Here is a 20,281-nt window from a genome sequence, read left to right as displayed (position 1 = left end):
TAAATGGCTAAGTACAGGGTAACTATTTATTGAACTGTCCAAAATACTTGAAATGCTTCATGACTTATAAGCGGCAACTTTGTAATTGATTCCTATGGAAATGGAAAATGGTTAATGCTATGTGTCCAATCTAGGCAGCTGCCTGTGTTAAGTGTGGACAGTGTAAGTGGTGGGTACTGCACATGGAGGGCAGTCCCTAAGTGACAGTTCCACAACTTCTGGAGCCCCTGTTACTTAAATTGCCTTTCACACATGGCTACCCGTGTACTTCTCCAGTCTTCCAATAGGCAGACTGAAACACTTTAGTGAGACAGGGCCAGCTACGAATCATTAAGCTATTTTATTTTACTGATAGCAAGTGAGCGTACAAAGAAACAGTTGTAATCAAATCTCACCTTGATTGAACTACAGAATCTTCCCCGAGAACAAGAAAAATAATAAAAATGGACCACATCATTCCAATTAGCCAGTTTGTTAACTTTGCTTGGTCAGCCTTTCGGTCCTGACTGGCTCTGGACTTGAAGAACAACTTTCCTCTTGCTGGCCTGGCTTCCTACCAGAGCTTGTGTATGTCTTTCTCTTGGTCTCTCTGTCTCTCTCTTCCTCTTGAATTGTTCCTGTTGTGTATGTACCTTTAAGGCAATAACTGGTCTCAGACTGCAGTACTGGCAGTGACCACCCCTGTATAAAAGGCCTCAGCAGGCTTCTGTAGTTTCAGTTTTCCAGGTTGTCTCCATTCAGTAAAGACTTGTTATAATCAACTCCTGCAGTCCGTGCCTCAATTATACACGGACATAATACTGGCGACGAGTAAGAAACGAACTTACCTGCAACTCGGCAGCACCTCAGACGACGTTATTGAAGGTCGAAGCCAGGAGAAAGAAAAAAAAATAATCCAAAGAAACTCGAGAAACGGGCGTCGACCGTGGGCAACCGCCCTCCAAATCATCGAATTGAAAAGTGCAGGAGAGACTGTCGAGAGCCAGGCTTGGTTCTCCAGTCTGTGGTTTCCCAGCTAATCGGGCTGGTGGCAGGTAGTGCACTGATCCTTCCTTCCTGGGCTGCGGTGGGCTAGAGCTCGATCGGGTGGCTCTGCAACGGGGCCGGGCAGCGAGTCGGGAAGCAAAGAGAGAGAGGGTGGAGCACACAGGGCGTGGCCGGTGCTTCGAAGCCGGGCAACGTTCAGACCTAAGAAGAGGGAGGGAAGTGTCCCAAAGGGTCCGCTCCACGACGGGAATGGTTCTTCAATTAACGGAGCAAATATTGAAGCGCGATAGAAAAATAAAAATACTACGGAGAGCGGCGTTGGCAGCAGCGATCGGGGAGGCGCGAAGACCATAGGGCATCGCCATTACAGGATAGTAAAATAAATATAATCGCCAGCAGCGGCAGCGGCGGGAAAGCGCGGGAGGCGCCATCTTAACTCGGCGGGGAAGAAGGAAAAGCGCGGGAGGCGCCATTTTGATCCATCGGGGACGAAGGCAAAGCGCGGGAGGCGCCATCTTAGATTTTCAAGATGCCAAAGACTGGCGATATCACTGCCTTCGATAATGCAATAGAAGACTGGACCACGTATGTGGAAAGAGTCGAGGTATATTGCGAGGCAAACTAAATAGCCGATGAGAAAAAGGCATCGGTATTGCTAAATTTAATGGGCGCAAGAACGTACGGCCTATTGCGGGACCTGATTACTCCAGCCAAACCGAAGGTGAAGAGTTTTAACGAAATTGTTGCTATCCTACAGGAACACCTAAATCCTACACCGCTGCTGATAGCAGAAAGATTTAAATTCCACAGGAGAAATCAGCATAAAAATGAGAGCAATGCTGATTACCTTACGGAACTACGCAAGCTATCAAAGCACTGCCAGTTCGGAGCAGGACTGGTAGATACCTTACGGGACAAATTTGTCTGTGGACTCCTGAGTGAAGGAACCCAGAAGAGGTTACTCTCAGAGAAAGAGCTGACGCTAGATAAGGCTTTCAGCGTGGCAGTATCGTACGAAGCAGCAGCAAGGGGAACTGCGGAAATACAACAAAAGCCACAGGAATACGGCACCCATGAAATGACACGGGGATTTGCAAAATGTTATCGCTGCGGCAGATCAAACCATGACCAGAAGGACTGCTGGTCCAAGGACAAAATATGCAGGCAATGCGGAAAGATGGGACACATTGCACGAGTTTGCAGGTCTGGGAAGAAGACCAATGGCAACAAAAAGGCTACTAAGGAACCGTACAGGAAAGTACAAAAGATGACGGACAGTAGTTCCGAAGACCAGATGAGCGATAGTGAATCCGGGAACAAGAGACTAAGCTGTCTCAAACTTCACAACGTAATCGCAAAAGAGGATCACCGAACCATTTGGGTTACCCTCACGATAGCAGGGTCCCAAGTCAAAATGGAATGGGATACAGGATCAGCTCTAACCGTCATGAATCGACGAGACTACGAGCGGCTATTCTCGCACATACCCTTGAGAGAGACATCCATTGTCTTGAGGACGTATACAGGGCAAAAAGTATACCCCAGAGGAAAAATAAGGGTGCCTGTCGAATACAACGGGAAGGAAATACAGAAATTGTATCTCTACATTCTGCAAGATGGTGGACCACCGTTATTGGGACGTGAATGGATCAGAAAGATAAGTTTAGACTGGCACTCCATTCAGGCACTGACGGTGGCTGGTAAAAAGGATGACAACGTCACTCCTGGACGATTGTCAACAATCTTAGCTGACGCCAAAGAGGTATTTCAACAAGAACTGGGCACTCTTAAAGGCGTAACCACCTCGATAAAAATAGAGGAGAATGCAATTCCCAAGTTTTTCAAAGCAAGACTGGTACCATATGCAATTCGCCCAGCCGTCGAGGCAGAGCTGGAGAATCTGGAGAATGCAGGCGTGTTATCTAAGGTAGACTGGAGCGAGTGGGCAACACCCATCGTTCCTGTCATGAAGAAAACGTTAAACAATAAGTCTGAGGAGCCAAGGAAGGTTCGCATCTGTGGGGACTTCAAGGTGACGGTGAACCCAGTCCTTCACACAGTACAATATCCTCTTCCAAGGATAAAAGATATCTTCGCCTCACTATCTGGAGGGAAGCGTTTTACAAAAATTGACCTAGCACAAGCATATTTGCAGATGGAGGTTGAAGAATCCTCTAGGAAGTATCTCACGATAAACACTCAAAGGTCTTTACCAGTATAATCGACTGGTATTCGGAGTAGCATCAGCTCCGGCGATATGGCAAAGAGCAATGGAACAAGTCCTGCAAGGGATTCCGGGGACTCAGTGTTACTTGGACGACATCCTAGTGACAGGTGAAGATGACTGTGAACACCTTGCCAATCTAGAGCAGGTGCTCACTAGACTACGTGAACATGGGCTATGAGCCAATCGCCCCAAGTGCGAGTTTTTTAAGAAACAGATATCGTATTGTGGCCACGTGATTGATGAAGAGGGGTTGCATAAGTCCCCTGACAAAATTGAAGCGGTAGTTAAGGCTCCAGCGCCTGAAAATGTGTCGCAACTGAGGTCATTCCTCGGATTGGTGAATTACTACCATAAGTTTTTGCCGAATTTGTCCACAATTCTGCATCCACTGAACGCCCTACTATGAACGGGAGTAGCATGGAAATGGAGCGATGAATGTAAGCGGGCCTTTCAGAAGAGTAAGGACCTAATCACTTCAAGAGAAGTATTGGCTCACTACAACCCATCACTACCGATACGACTGGCGTGTGATGCGTCTCCCTACGGCATTGGGGCGGTACTGTCACGTAAATTCCTTGATGGTTCAGAGAAGCCGATAGCTTTTGCGTCACGCTCGTTAACTTCAGCCGAGTGTAACTACGCCCAGATTGACAGAGAGGCCCTCAGCCTGGTGTGGGGGGTGAAGAAGTTCAATCACTACCTGCACGGTCAGAAATTTACTCTACTAACTGATCATCAACCTCTCGTCTCCATTTTCAACCCTCAGAAGGGCGTACCGATAATGACGGCACAACGGCTACAGAGGTGGTCCCTTTTCCTAGGGGCACACCAATATGACATCGAGTACAAAGGAACTAAACAGCATGGGAATGCTGATGGATTGTCGCGCCTACCGTTGCCGACGGTGGAAGAAGAACTGGCAGTGGAGTTATTCCACTCGACTATAGTCGAATGTCTCCCTGTGACGAATGTAAACATATAAAAGGAAACACGAAATGACCCGACACACTCCTGGGTCTATGATTTAACAGTGAAGGGATGGCCAGCACATGGCGAACCACTGCTGCCAGCATTCTCGCCGAGAAGAGAACAGCTGTCAGTGTGCAGAGGAACCTTGATGTGTGGATCCAGAGTAGTAATTCCACCCAAATTGAAGGATAGAGTGCTCAATGAGCTTCATGAGGGTCATCTGGGAGGGGTAAAAATGAAGAACTTAGCCAGAGCGTTTGTGTGGTGGCCGGGAATCGATAGAGAAATCGAAGAGATGACCAAGAGCTGTACAGGATGCCAGAAGGTCCAAAACGCCCCACCACAAGCCCCTCTACATCCATGGGAGTGTCCCTCATCTCCATGGCAAAGGGTACACATTGATTTTGCTGGTCCCTTTATGGACTCGATGTTTTTAATTGCGGTGGATGCACATTCAAAGTGGCCAGAGGTAATAAAAATGTCCTCAACCACCACAGAAAAAACTATCACAGTCTTACGAACCATATTCGCCAGGAATGGGCTGCCTGAACAGATTTGCTCTGACAATGGACCACAGTTTGTGTCTGAAGAGTTCCGGAGGTTCTTAAAGAACAATGGTGTTAAGCATTACACATCCGCCCCATATCATCCAGCCACTAATGGATTGGCCGAGAGGTTTGTTCAAACATTCAAGAAGGCTATCAAGGCAATGTGTAATGAAGATATACCCCTACAACACAAGGTGGATAACTTCTTGTTTGCCTACCGGAATGCGACACATGCGGTTACCAACCAAACTCCAGCCATGATGTTCTTCAATCGAAGACTACGATGCCGCTTGGATTTGGTTAAGCCAAACGTCAGAAGAGATGTGGAGAACAGGCAGTTTCAGAATATGAATGAAAGGCCGACCAGGTGTTTCAAGATAGATCAACCAGTTTTGGCCCAGGACTACCGCACAGAGAAATGGCAGCCAGGAACGATCTGTACACGGCAAGGACCTCTAATGTATACCGTGGATGTTGGAGAGAGCATTGTAAGACGCCATGCTGACCAGATTCTAGAGTCACTGGAAAACGTCAACTCCACACCACGATCTGATACACCTGGCGATGAAACCGAAGTACCAATTGCATCTACCGCAGAATCGGTGATATTGGAAGCAGACGAACCAAACAACGACATTGATCTCGACTCAACCTTGCCAGAAGAACCTGATATCCCAAAGAGGCGTTATCCAGACAGAATCAGGAAGCCTCCTCAAAGACTGAACTTATAATTGCTTAACTTCAACCAATGTATCTAGCAACCGTAATTGTAATTAGTTATTATTTAGTTGTTAAATGAATGTTATGTACTGTTTATCTAAAAGGGGAGGAATTGTTGTGTATGTACCTTTAAGGGAATAACTGGTCTCAGACTGCAGTACCGGCAGTGACCACCCCTGTATAAAAGGCCCCAGCAGGCTTCTGTAGTTTCAGTTTTCCAGGTTGTCTCCATTCAGTAAAGACTTGTTATAATCAACTCCTGCAGTCCGTGCCTCAATTATACACGGACATAATAGTTCCCTGTTCACTGATTTGTCAAGAGGCCTGTCAACCAAACTGACTACCATCGTAACTCATTGAGCGTGGGATGAATCTGTTGACTTACTGTCTCCGTTTGAAGTTGGTGTTAAACTGTAACATTCCACAATCTGGCTCATCTAGTTTTAATACACAGCTTCATCGCCTGCAGCCTGTGGCTATTATATAAAAAAAACTGTATGACTTTACTGTGTTTTAAAACACAACGGCCTAGATTTTCAGTGTGCCGTGAGACAGGCTTTTAGGCAGGCGGGGGGCAAAAATCCCAAATTCGGGGGTCCCGACACCATCCCGCCCAAAACCTGTCTCCACGTAAGTTTCAGAGGAGGTGGGTACCCGCCCCGCACTGGGACCCGCCGACCCGAGGCGGGAAGGGATTAGTACCAATTAACTGCCTGTTAACAGGTCGTTAACAGTCAGTTTTTAGCCTAATCCCTATTTTGAGGGGTGTCGTGAGGGATTCCCGACGGCTCCAAACCACGCCAGGTTAGAGCAGGCGGGCCGTCGGGTTGAAGGACTTGGAGGGGTCGCGATGTTGGTGTTCAGGTGAGTGATGGGTGCATGAGTGCAAAGGTAAGTGTGTTTGGTGTGTCTAAAGTGTGTAAAGAAGTTTAAATTACCTGTACTTACCTTAACAGCCTTTCTTCCTCTAGGTTTTGGGAGTCCATCACTCAGCTGGCACTGAAAGTAAAATGGCTGTGAGCTGTCAAAAGTGACAGCCTTCAGCTTTCATTGCCGGTGAGATTTCTAACTGAGTCTGTGTAGAAGGACTCAGGTTAGAAGTCAGACTGTCAGTGTTTGACAGCTTCAAACAGCTGTGAAACACTGATATTTCATCTGTCAAGACCTCTTGACAGATGAAATTTCAGTCTGTGACGTCACCTGTTGCCGGGTGGCCCTTAATTGGCCTGCTGAGCCCGCTGGGTGGGCTCAACAAGGTCAATCAAGGGAAAATTGCGTGGATTGGCCAGACGTCGATGTAGGCGGGACTAAAACCCGAAAGTTGTAGTCCCGCCTCCTTCCCGACAGCTTAATGAAAATCGACCCCAACATTTAAACATTCTCAAATCCTTTCCTAAAACCGGAATCTCTATTTTGACACCATTTTATAGCAGCACTTTAATCCAGCACTAAAATGACTGACCCTGAATATGTCAGTAGCAATTCTTTTCCATTTTTACCATCCATATAAGCTATCTGAATAACATTTCCAATTTAGTCCTCTTCTGGGCAGTTTTGTTCTATTAAACTCTAGCTCACTGATTTGAGATTGCTTCAAATTCATCTTGCATAGAAACCTCATAGTTGACAGAGAACAGACTTTCATCCCACTGACCTGTGTTGGATTTGATCCCAGATAAAAGGTCAGTGTACCAATGTAGTGCATCACCCAGTCTCCTGTACAATTTGTCTTTGTTTTTAATGCAGGTACTAAACCAGAGCACTTTGCCAAGATAGCTTGGAAAAATCACAAGCATTCCACAAATAACCCGTGAGTAAAGTTTGCTTGTTTTTGGCTAATCACTGACAATGATATTTGTATTATTTTTGTTGAGAAATCTAGGTGAAGGGCCAAAGCCCATAGCACAGGACACCATCAAGAATGAAAAGAGCAGAGGTAAAAGAGTTGAGTTGGGAAGTATTGGTTAGATGAGTTTTAAAAGCCCATAATGTTGTAGAATTCATGAAAAACTGAGGGAAATAAGGAGTTCCACAATTTCGGACCCTGGGAAAGAATGATCTAAAGTCAGAAACTGTATGATGAATCTTGGTATTTCAATATTAAGTTGTAAATTTAAAAAATGATTTTTATGGGATGGTAGGGAGGAAAAACACAGACACTAATTCTACTTTAGTTATGTCTCCAATGTGTGGATTGTGGAGTGGCATTGATACTCTGACGTCATTGGCCCAGTCTGTTCTTCCTTATTTGGCAATGAAAGAGACAGAATGGTGACTGTCCTGTAAGGGTAGAAAATATATCACTAAACCATTTGTAATCTTCTGTTCACTTCCATTATCCTCCCCATTTATGATTTTGTGGGATTACAGTTTTATAGATTTTCTGTATATATTTTTCTCTCTGCAGAGTTCAGTAGTCAAAGGATTAAGCAAAGCACCTCATCTGAATCTTTTTTATCTTTTTGGTTTTATCTTATATTTGTGTGACTGTGGAACGTTTGAATTGTTGATGTTCTGTGTGTATGGAGCAGTTATGTCATAAATATATGTATCCATTGATTTTTTTTTGTGTCTTGTGTAATTATTTTTGATATGAAAGACGTGAGTGCACACACATTTGCCAGCATGCAGTGGTAATGCCAGATTTTTTTTTTTAACAGTGTGGCTGATATTCTGGAGCCAGAGTTCTGCACACTCTTCAGTTTAGCATGTTACCTAAGCAGAAAATACCTCACCTGTCCCAATCCAACATAGCACATTGCAACCTTCCCTTTAGTCACTCCTAACTGCCAGAGAAGTTTACTAAGAAATGTTTTGGTGGTCATTTTCAAAGTTATGTGTGGTTAATTGCAGAAGGGATTAAGACAACACAGAAGAACTTTCTGATGAACAGGAGTTGCTCTAACCTTCAGTTCAAGTCTGGGGGTTTAAGAACATAACAAGTTGCTGTTGTGAAAGTAGTTCTGCTACTGGCTCTGGCTTCAGTAAAAGTCACCAGAAGAACATAAAATAACATGGACAAAAAGACCATTTGGCTTATCGAGTCGCTCGTTCCAAAAACCATATACACGGCACACTAATTTGGACTATACTCCATTATGTGATTGTTCTGAGGGAAAGTTCTGCATAAAAGACTCTGATCCCAAAACAAAACTGCAGCATACTTGTCCACCTTCCCATCTCAATGATTGACCTGACCTCTGGTCTCTTGTCCACCACAGACAATGGCCCAAAAATTTGCGATCGGAGGCTTCCTGTGGGCGGATGCCTCCGACTTGTAAAAAATCCATAAATGTACCTGGTGGCCCCGGAGGTACGGAGGCTTGCGATCCCGGGCTTCTCCGGGTACGCGTGGGTAGAGGCCCATGTATCCCAGTTGTGCAGGCGGTTCGCAAGCGCCCCTGGGATCACGTGGGCCAGACCAACCAATAAAAGAAGGGAACCCCCATTCATACTTATGGGGTTTCCGTGTGTACGCACAGAAACCCCATAAGTGTATGCATGGAAACCCCATAAGTATGAATGGGGATCACTTAAAAAATACACAAACACATGAAATAAATTTAAATTAAAAAAAAGTACATATTTAAAATTAATTAAAATGCCATTTGAAACAAAAATTTAATTTTTGGGAAAAAAAAGTATAAGTTTTAACGGGGTTAAAAATAAACTTACCTTATTGGACAAGGTTTTTAATGTATAAAGGAGTGATAAAATTTTACTTTTCTATTTTTAAAAACTCTTATGCTGGTAAAAGCAGGCCGTACGCCGGCTTTTACCAGGCGCAAGTATTTCACAGGCATTCAGCGGGCAGAAGTTGGGCAAATAGCGCAACTCTCCACCCGCAGAGGCCCATCTCCCGGGGATGTGGAGGAACTGTCAAGAGGATTCTTGACAGATCGCAAGTTCTGGGTTTTAGCGCATGCGCTTCGCATGCCTAAACCCAGAACTCGCGCGGCCCCTACGGGTGCGTACGAGGTGTCGCAAAATACAGCCCAATAAGTCCCCCTCTCTTTTCTTCCATTCCCTCCCTCATCTCTCGCTTCAGAAACATGGGAATCATTGTTTGTTTCTTTGCCTGGGGCCATTCAACCTAGAAGTTCAAGGATCATGAACCATGATGATTGGTGGGGCAAAAGTAAGAGGAAACAAGTAGCAATAAGATAAACTGAATGTACATTCAAATTTTTTAAAAATTCTACAACTGCAGCAGCCTTACTTTTGTGGGCCTGTCTAAAACTGAAAATCTTAAGTGGCTTCACCTTAGAATTTGACAATAGAAGAAGCTCTCCCCAGTGTAACAAGATCATCATAAACTTGGTATAATGTATAAAAATGGATTAGCATGGTTTTTTTTAGTTCACCCCGTTCTGAATTATAATTAATTGTAGTTCATTTGTTTAGATATTCCCAGTTTCAAGAGGAGTACAGTCTTGACCAGGTGATGAAGTCTCGTCAGATCTTTGAATTCCTGACTCTCCTGCAGTGCTGGTAAGAATGGGGTATTTTTCAGTTTGCTGGCGTAGCACATGGAAAAGAAAAAATTCTCGCATACAATTTAACAGGGAGAGTGTTGCTAAAAGTATAACTTGGGCCATTTGTCTCCTAGCCTCCCCTTCATCGGAAGACTGCTCCGTGTGCCTCTGTGCCTCTATTCACAGCCTGCCTAGCTGTGGAATATTGACTCAGCCGAGATTCAACATTGTTCCTTCTCCCTTTCTTTCCATAAGGCAAGCGAGTACTGTTAGGAGTTAAAGGTATCACAGCATCCAAAGTGGAAGTGATGGAAAGAAAGAACTGGCAAATATATCGTGCCTTTCACGATCTCCGGACGTCCCAAAGCGCTTTACATCAATGATGATCTGTTTTAGTGATGTTGGTTGAGGGTTAAACATTGACCAGAATTCTGAGAGAACTCTTCAAAAAATGGCATGGCATTTTACGTCCACCTGAGGGCAGACGGGGTCTCGATTTAACATCTCTTCTAGTAGAGGGAATCCACGCCAGTGCAGCACTGAAGTGTACGCCTCAGTGCTCAAGTCTCTGCAGTGGGACTTGAATCCACAATCTTCTGACTCCAAGACGAGAGTGCTACCACTGATCCCAGGCTGAAGCCTTGGGTTTGCAGTGAAACAATGGAGCCATGCCTCATAACACAATGTGTTAGACAAACCTCTCCAGTCTCACTCATTTTGACACGTGAATGTGAAAAATAAACAAGCTATTAATCTTTCCTTGATGTTGGAATGTTACTAAGAGTGGCCCTTGAGAGACGCTGCTTGGGAAAATTTAACACACCATATGCTCCTCAAGGGATCATTGGGTAAAAGCATAATGCACTGTAATGCCACATTAAAGGTTCCAAGTTTGATACCTTGACTGTGCTGTGTTAGGTGATCTCAGCCAGGGCCATGACAGAGACAGTACAGTTGGCCTCAGTGTCAACACCCTGTGATGGAGGGAGGGGGAGGAGTAGTCAGTGACTCCTGCTGTGTGTGAGTGATATATCTGGTGATGTCCTTCATGCTCTGATACTATTGTCCATGGTCAAACGTAAAGAATGACCACTTGGATGAGGTACTGGAGGGCTGCCAACACCTGCTCATTTTTAGCAGGATTCAGGATTCGATGGGAAAAAATTGAGTTGGAACAAAGCTCTTTTATCACCATTTTTTTAATATTTGTTTGCTCATATTATAACTAATGTAAGAAGTCACACAACTCCAGGTCATAGTCCAACAGCTTTATTTGAAATCACAAGCTTTGGGAGCACTGCTCCTTCGTCACCTGACGAAGGAGCAGCGCTCCGAAAGCTTGTGATTTCAAATAAAGCTGTTGGACTATGACCTGGTGTTGTGTGACTTCTTACATTTGTCCACCCCAGTCCAACACCGGCATCTCCACACCATGTTGTAACTAATCAGACTAGAATAAGTGGTGAAGCTTTTCCTCTTTTTAGCTTATTTTGTCAAATTTATTTTCTAAATAGCCCAACATCTAATGGCGCAGGAGCAGCAGTCCTGGCGAGTGAGAAGTTTGTACGGAGACATGGCCTGGAGTCCAAAGCTGTCGAAATCCTTGCCCAGGAAATGATCACCGATTTGGCTAGCAGCTTTCAAGAAAACAGCTGTATAAAGGCGGTAAGAATTTCAGTTAAACCACATGAATTGTGTATGATCTTTATAAAATGGCAGAGCCCCACATGTTCAACTAGGGCAACCTTTAAGGTTTTAAATTACATTTGTTTTGTTTGCCTGGAATCAGGCTGGTGATCTGATTTTTGGTTTTAAAGGTACAGAGTGTGAAGTTTCATGTGCTTGATCCTTTTGGATAGGAGATGGGTACTGCGAGCCCAAGGCCCACTCAATGGAATTGGTGCGAGGCCTGAACCATTTTCATGGTCGGGCCACATTTGAATAATGTCAATGAGCTACCAGCCCGGATTGGGAAATCTGACGGCTCCTCCAAGGAGCCGAGCCAGGAGTGGCGCCTTTAAAGTGGGTGGGGGAAAGGCACTGGAGGACTGGCAGCGGGTGGGGGCAGGGAGGGCACGGGAGGACTGGCAGCGGGTGGGGGGAGGGAGGGCACTGGAGGACTGGCAGTGGGTGGGGGGAGCGAGGGCACTGGAGGACTGGCAGTGGGTGGGGGCAGGGAGGGCACTGGAGGACTGGCAGTGGGTGGGGGCAGGGAGGGCACTGGAGGACTGGCAGTGGGTGGGGGCAGGGAGGGCACTGGAGGACTGGCAGTGGGTGGGGGAGCGAGGGCACTGGAGGACTGGCAGCGGGTGGGGGCAGGGAGGGCACTGGAGGACTGGCAGTGGGTGGGGGGAGCGAGGGCACTGGAGGACTGGCAGTGGGTGGGGGGAGCGAGGGCACTGGAGGACTGGCAGTGGGTGGGGGGAGCGAGGGCACTGGAGGACTGGCAGTGGGTGGGGGGAGCGAGGGCACTGGAGGACTGGCAGTGGGTGGGGGGAGCGAGGGCACTGGAGGACTGGCAGTGGGTGGGGGGAGCGAGGGCACTGGAGGACTGGCAGCAGGTGAGGGTAGGGAGGGCACTGGAGGACTGGCAGTGGGTGGGGGCAGGGAGGGCACTGGAGGACTGGCAGTGGGTGGGGGCAGGGAGGGCACTGGAGGACTGGCAGTGGGTGGGGGAGCAAGGGCACTGGAGGACTGGCAGTGGGTGGGGGCAGGGAGGGCACTGGAGGACTGGCAGTGGGTGGGGGGAGCGAGGGCACTGGAGGACTGGCAGTGGGTGGGGGGAGCGAGGGCACTGGAGGACTGGCAGTGGGTGGGGGGAGCGAGGGCACTGGAGGACTGGCAGTGGGTGGGGGGAGCGAGGGCACTGGAGGACTGGCAGCAGGTGGGGGGAGCGAGGGCACTGGAACATAGAAACGTAGAAAAATAGGAGCAGGAGTAGGCCATTCGGCCCTTCGAGCCTGCTCCACCATTCAATATGATCATGGCTGACCCTCTACCTCAATACCATATTCCCGCTCTCTCCCCATACCCCTTGAGGCCTTTTGTGTCTAGAAATCTATCTATCTATCTCCTTAAATATATTCAGTGACTTGGCCTCCACAGCCTTCTGTGGTAGACAATTCCACAGGTTCACCACCCTCTGAGTGAAGAAATTTCTCCTCATCTCGGTCCTAAATGTCCTACCCCAAACCCTGAGACTGTGACCCCTCGTTCTAGACCCCCAGCCAGGGGAAACATCCTCCCTGCATCCAGTCTGTCTAGCCCTGTCAGAATTTTATACATTTCAATGAGATCCCCTCTCATTCTTCTAAACTCTAGTGAGTACAGGCCTAGTAGACCTAATCTCTCCTCATACGACAGTCCTGCAATCCCAGCAATCAGTCTGGTGATCCTTCGCTGCACTCCCTTTATGGCAAGTATATCCTTTCTTAGGTAAGGTGACCAAAACTGCACACAGTGCTCCAGGTGTGGTCTCACCAAGGCCCTGTACAACTGTAGAAAGACATCCTTGCTCCTGAAGGACTGGCAGCAGGTGGGAAGATTTTTGTGGGGCCAGGAGGAGCATTGTGACACCACACACATCATTTTAAAAACTCTTGCATGCTGTTTTTTAGGTGGGCTGCAGCAGTCTCTTTAAGGGCCACTGATTAAGTCATTCTGCACCAGGTATGAATAGGCAGAGCGGGCCCAGTGAAAGCACTGCTCATTGGTGCCTGAAAATTGCTTTGTGGTCCTTTTGTACGTCCTAGGACCCTGGTTTTCATAGCTCTGTCTGAAACAGGTGCTCCAGCTGTCCATTTCCAGGATTGGATGGAAATGGCGGCTGGCGGATTGGCAGCGGGAACTTAGAAGCAGGTAGTGCACTGCCATTTTTCCCTGCGCTACCACCCCAATCCTGCCAGGAACAAAAATTGGCTTCAGCGTCTTAAGAGCTATAACTGAACTCTGGATCATCCAGAACGTGCATAGCTGAATGATTCTGCTCGGTAACATTAACTCCAGCCACTAATTACCCAGCCGGGAAATCATGATACCAACAGCATTGTAGCTCAGCTTGTTGATAACATTGTGTGAGCTGTAAAGACAGATTGCAATTGGGAAAAATTAAAAATAACTTACAAACCATCAAACATCCATAAATAAAATTATTGTACACACAGCAGTTCAGTCAGCTACTGAAAGCAAAAGATTGGTTCAGGATAGAATCTTTCATCAGGATGCTACCCAAATCATTAACCTATCTTGCTGATTAGTGCATTTCCAGAATTTTGTTACGATCAATTTTTGTGTTTTTTTCCATGCATATATAAACTGGTTGTAATTCTTGTCATTCATTGTGTGTGACATTACATCTATAAAAGAAGAAATAGGCTCTTGCTGAATTTGAGTTGTTATTTGTTTTTGGAAGGAGTGATGCACCTCAAATAGGAAATGCATTGCCGATGTGTGGCGTTCCACATGAGGTAACTATTATTATTGAGGGGAGTGGCGTTCCACATGAGGTAACTATTATTGTTGAGGGGAGTGGCGTTCCACATGAGGTAACTATTATTGTTGAGGGGAGTGGCGTTCCACATGAGGTAACTATTATTATTGAGGGAGTGGCGTTCCACATGAGGTAACTATTATTATTGAGGGGAGTGGCGTTCCACATGAGGTAACTATTATTATTGAGGGGAGTGGCGTTCCACATGAGGGAACTATTATTATTGAGGGGAGTGGCGTTCCACATGAGGTAACTATTATTGTTGAGGGGAGTGACGTTCCACATGAGGTAACTATTATTGTTGAGGGGAGTGGCGTTCCACATGAGGTAACTATTATTATTGAGGGAGTGGCGTTCCACATGAGGTAACTATTATTATTGAGGGGAGTGGCGTTCCACATGAGGTAACTATTATTATTGTTGAGGGGAGTGACGTTCCACATGAGGTAACTATTATTATTGAGGGGAGTGGCGTTCCACATGAGGTAACTATTATTATTGAGGGAGTGGCGTTCCACATGAGGTAACTATTATTATTGAGGGAGTGGCGTTCCACATGAGGTAACTATTATTATTGAGGGAGTGGCGTTCCACATGAGGTAACTATTATTATTGAGGGCGTGGCGTTCCACATGAGGGAACTATTATTATTGAGGGAGTGATGTTCCACATGAGGTAACTATTATTATTGAGGGGAGTGGCGTTCCACATGAGGTAACTATTATTATTGAGGGGAGTGGCGTTCCACATGAGGGAACTATTATTATTGAGGGGAGTGGCGTTCCACATGAGGTAACTATTATTATTGAGGGAGTGGCGTTCCACATGAGGTAACTATTATTATTGAGGGAGTGACGTTCCACATGAGGTAACTATTATTATTGAGGGGAGTGGCGTTCCACATGAGGGAACTATTATTATTGGGGGGAGTGGCGTTCCACATGAGGGAACTATTATTATTGAGAAACCTTGGTGAAGGAGAGGACCAATGTTGTAAAGAGCAGCAGAGAAGAAAATTCTAGGAGGTAGGGAAGAGTGAAGCAATAATAACCAGCCTGTGATATTAGGTTCAGTTCCTGTCCTACCATGAAGCAACATTAACATTGCTGTATGGATTGCAGAGCCGCATAGAAAAGCTGAGCTGTATTGAGTGTCACAGCCAAATGTTCAAGTAGTTAAAAGTCCAATATTGTCCTTCTTAGCTGCTTCCAGCAAGTGACAGTATCATATAATGCTAAGGGGTGTTAGCCTGTAGGTTTGACTTCCACAGTGCTATTGATTTCAACTGCAAAATAGTGATATATTAAAATATGCAGGTTAAAAGGAGGAGAGTGATGCACCCAATATGTCATGGTAATGGCTCAACAAGGGGTCAAGAAGCAGTCTTTCTGAATTAGCAATCTCTCGTGGGTCATGGTGAGTTAAAGGATACATTGTTTTAGAACATAATACCAGGGCAACTGATTTACAGTGATTCGAATAAGTAAAATTATGATTTTTATTATGTAGTTTTCTAGGAGTGCTAGTATTTTGGGGCTAGAATTAGGTGATTGTGTTTGTATTTTTGTCAAAGTTGTAAATCTCTGCCTTGAGATTATTAACGTTTGTCTAGCTATGTATTTGATGTAATCTCTTTTAAAAAATCCAGGAGACAAGATAGAGGAAAGATGTCAAAGATTGTAGCATACTGCGGAGTGGTGGTGGTGGTGGGGTGGGGCGGGGGGGCAGTGTTGGGGGTGGTGGAGGGGCAGGGTGGGGGAGTCTGTAATTTAGTAATGTTTGGTAGTAGTCCTGGGCTCTGGGAACATCTGGAGGGGGAAATGGGGAGTAATGGAAGTGTTGTATCAGGAGTCTGGAAGTGATGGTAGGGGGATGGTGGAGTGTGGCAGTTGTAGGACAATTGTCATGGGTGTGGAGCCAGTGAAAGGGGGGGTCTTGGCGTGTGGGATGGAGATGGTGGGGATAGTCAGCACTGAGAGGGGGAATTACAGTTTCTGGGCGGAAGATCCCAGGGATTGCGAACAGTGGAAGGAAGTTTAGAAGCACTGGTTTTCCAAGACCTGTCTTAAAACTCATCTCTTTGATTAAGCTTTTGGTTACCCCTCTTCCTGTGTCCTTCTTTGACTCGGCATCTGTTTTTTTTAAATGACACCTCTGTGAAACTTTGGGAGAAGTGCTATATAAATGCATGTTGCTGTTGTTGTTGCAGGTACTTATAATGAGTTTTCAATGAAACATGCTCCCTATGTATCAAATTTAATATATTGTGGATAATATATTTTAATGTCTCATAAGATGCATGTCACCATTATTAGTACCCATGTACCAACCTTGACAAACTCTGATGAGACCAAACATGAATTCTATGAAGATCTAGAGCATGTCATCTCATGGGTTCCTAGAAAGGACAAGCTCAGTATCATGGGTGACTTTAATGCTCGTGTAGGAGCTGATGACCAGTCCTGAAACGGAGTCAACATGGCATAGGGAAGTGCAACAGTAGTGGAACACTGCTCTTAGAATGGTTTTAAAAAAATCAGTATTTGACCATCACCAAGACTTCCAGGCAAATACAAAATTACATGGATGCACCCAAACACTAGCATCTGATTGGTGGCATACTGGTCCACAGAGGGATGTCAAAATGGGAACACTCCCCAAAGCCTTTCCACCATCTACAAGGCACAAGTCAGGAGTGTGATGGAATACTCTCCACTTGCTTGGATGAGTGTAGCTCCAACAACACAAGAAGCTCGACACCATCCAGGACAAAGCAGCCCGCTTGATTGGCACCCGATCCACCACCTTAAACATTCACTCCCTCCACCACCGGCGTACCGTGGCTGCAGTGTGTACCATCTACAAGATGCACTGCAGCAACTCCCCAAAGCTTCTTTGGCAGCACCTCCCAAACCCGCAACCTCTTGCACCTAGAAAGACAAGGACAGCAGGTGCGTAGGAACACCACCACCTCCAAATTTCCCCCCCCCCCCCCCCCCCCCCCCAAGTCACACACCATCCTGACTTGGAAGTATATCGCCATTCCTTCATCGTCGCTGGGTCAAAATCCTTGAACTCCCTCCCTAACAGCACTGTGGGAGTACTATCACCACACGGACTGCAGTGGTTCAAGAAGGCAGCTCACCACCACCTTCTTGAGGGCAACTAGAGATAGGCAATAAATGCTGGCCTTGCCAGTGACGCCCAGATCCCATGAACGAATAAAAAAAAACTTTGACCGCGATTTTGCCGGCACTCAGAGGGCGGGTTTGGAGGTGGGTCAGGTGGTAAATTCAAAATGATTGACGGCGGGTTTGGAACCCGCCACTAACCTGCATTCCTGCCAGTTTCCAAAGTGTCGGGTCTGCGCCTTCACAGCAGACCCGACACCAAGCAGCGGGAGAGACATTTAAAGTTGTTAACAGCTTGTTAACTCCTTGTTAAATGCTATTTTGCCAGGGTTATTCCATTTTCACACATTTTCAACGCGTTTCATGTTGTTCGGCAAACACGCCAGTTGAGTGTGTCGGATCTTCCAATGAGCTAAATAGTTCACAGCTGCAAGTGCTGCATATAAACTTACCTATCGCAGCAGTTCATTTTCAAATGGCCGAAGTTGCTGAATTCATGATTTGGAGGACACCTTTGAGCTGTATTGAGGTTGTAAGTGTGTATTGTGAACTCTAGATATGCACTGTCACCGCCTCAGAATAAGCTCTCTCCCCATTGATTTACTCCTGATAATATCTCATCCTCAACTGCCAGATATAACAGCAGAAAGGGAACCATTTATACCCTCTCATCCTGGTCCTCAGAATCGGAAGAGGATCATCCGCAGCAGCAGCAGAACCAGGCACAGCAGCAGCACCAACTACAAGAGCGGCAACCTTCTCCTCAGCCACCTGATGCTGCACAGGGCAGAGGTCCTCAGCGCAGGGCTGCACCACGCCGCAGGAGATACCCCCAACAGAGGGTTTACAGGATTCCTCAACATGAGTGAGCAGCAGTGCCAAAGGAGGCTGAGACTTTCACGAGAGGTAATCGCTGACATCTGCACAATGCTGGACCAAGACTTGCAGCCCAGAGGAGCGGGTGGACACTCCTTACCAGTGGCTGTCAAAGTTACCACTGCACTCAACGTCTTTGTGCCAGGGTCCTTCCAGTGATCAGCAGCATCTCCCAGTCGGCCGCACACACTTGCATCACGCAGGTTACCGATGCCCTCTTTGCAAAGTCCGCCAATTACATCCACTTTTCAACTGATGAAGCAAGTGTTACCACGCGGGCGCTCGGCTTTGTCAATCTGGATGGTTTTCCACAGGTGCAGGGCGTCATCGACTGCACCCATGTGGTCATCAGGGTACCCCATGACAATCTAGCAGTATTTGTGAACCGCAAGGGCTTCCACTCCCTTAACGTGCAGTGTAACCACAGGAAGAGCATCATGCATGTGTGTGCAAAGTACCCTGGCAGCTGCCATGACTCTTAAATCCTGCGCCAGTCCACTGTGCCTCAGCTCTTTGCTCCGCCAAACGACCTTTCCGGATGGCTCCTTGGAAACGAGGGCTATCCCCTGAAGACGTGGCTAATGACGCTGATGAGGAGGCCATCAAACGAGCCTGAGGAGCGCTACAATCAGAGCCACATTTCCATCAGAAGTGTCATAGAGCAAACAATAGGGTTGCTCAAAATGAGCTTCAGATACCTGGACAGATCTGGTGGAGCCCTACAGTACGCATGAGCCAGGGTCTCGAGAATCATCGCGGTCTGCTGTGCCCTGCACAACATCACACTGCAACGGTGATTAGCGCTGCCTGAGGAACAGGTCACAAAGCGCACAGCCTCTTCAGAGGAGGAGGAGGAAGAGCTGAATGAGGTTGCAGATGAGGAATACCTGGAGGAGGCAGCTGACCCAGCGCGACCAGCACACAAGCACATTGCAGCCCATCAGGCAAGGGATGGCCTAATCCATGCCAGATACAACTAACTTTAGACAACACAGCCATGTGGCTGCCACATGCACATGAAGGTTCGCATGACCTCACTTCTACATCATAGAGCAGCCCTACAGTGAACTGTGCAAACCTAGCCCTTTCACCACCATTGCTTCAGATTAAAGGTGCCCTCACCCCTCGCTGTGCCACCTCCAATTGTGAGCACACAAGGGCAACGCTTTGAAACATTCACATCACTTTAATACAATAAAATAAAAGAACACAAACGTTACACTGATTTATATGAAAGCACCCAAGTGACTATCCTTGTGACATTTTGTGTGTTAGCTTTCTCTTACACGTGATTCTTCATGGTGCTTCCCCTGTGGCTTCAGCAGATGTAGAGACAACCTGCTCACTTCCCTGTTGCGCCTGCTTAGACGCCTTTGGCGGTGGCCCTCTGGGTAGTGGAGCCTGTGAGGGCCCCGCCAAAGTCTGCTCCTCCTGCGGCTGTGCAGGGGCAGACTCAGCCATCAGTGTCCAGGGAGGCATCTAGGGCTCTGACCGAGAGGGTGGCAATGGGATGGCAGTGTGAGCGCTTGGAGAGGAGCTCCCATTTCCATTTCCCCTTCCACCAACATCCCTCTCATGGGCCACCCATACTTCAGTGCTAACACGTGGCTGGAGAGCACCTTGCTGCACATCAGTGTGGCCATGAGGACATTCCTCATAAGGACGTCCATGTACCTCTGGTTTCTCTCCTCGATAGATGCCCATCTATCCTCCATAGCTGATCATCTATTTAGAAGTGTTACCGTGTTCTCCTGTGTCTGGCGATTTATGTCCTCCATGGAGATTGCCATCCTTTCCATGGCGGGACCTATATTTGCCAGAGTCTGCACCATGGCGCTGCTCATATTTGAGATGGACTC

At 46.8% G+C, this 20,281-nt stretch overlaps 1 protein-coding gene across 1 annotated transcript in view; it reads left to right on the top strand.

Moving 5' to 3' along the window:
* The window catches only part of scp2a (sterol carrier protein 2a), a 206,450-nt gene that overhangs the window by 81,627 nt on the left and 104,542 nt on the right, over nt 1-20,281 (top strand). Inside the window, exons 7-9 of the mRNA XM_085982811.1 lie at nt 7,198-7,261; nt 9,856-9,942; nt 11,441-11,591. Of these exons, the coding sequence (XP_085838937.1) occupies nt 7,198-7,261; nt 9,856-9,942; nt 11,441-11,591 (302 nt within the window). The remainder of the gene's footprint in view (nt 1-7,197; nt 7,262-9,855; nt 9,943-11,440; nt 11,592-20,281) is intronic.

This window comes from Somniosus microcephalus, chromosome 3, assembly GCF_052327205.1.
Source record: "Somniosus microcephalus isolate GS21.2 chromosome 3, FLI_Smic_1.0, whole genome shotgun sequence".
Lineage (NCBI taxonomy): Eukaryota > Metazoa > Chordata > Chondrichthyes > Squaliformes > Somniosidae > Somniosus > Somniosus microcephalus.
Note: the sequence above shows the minus strand (reverse complement) of the source record. Positions and strands in the feature narration are given on the sequence as shown.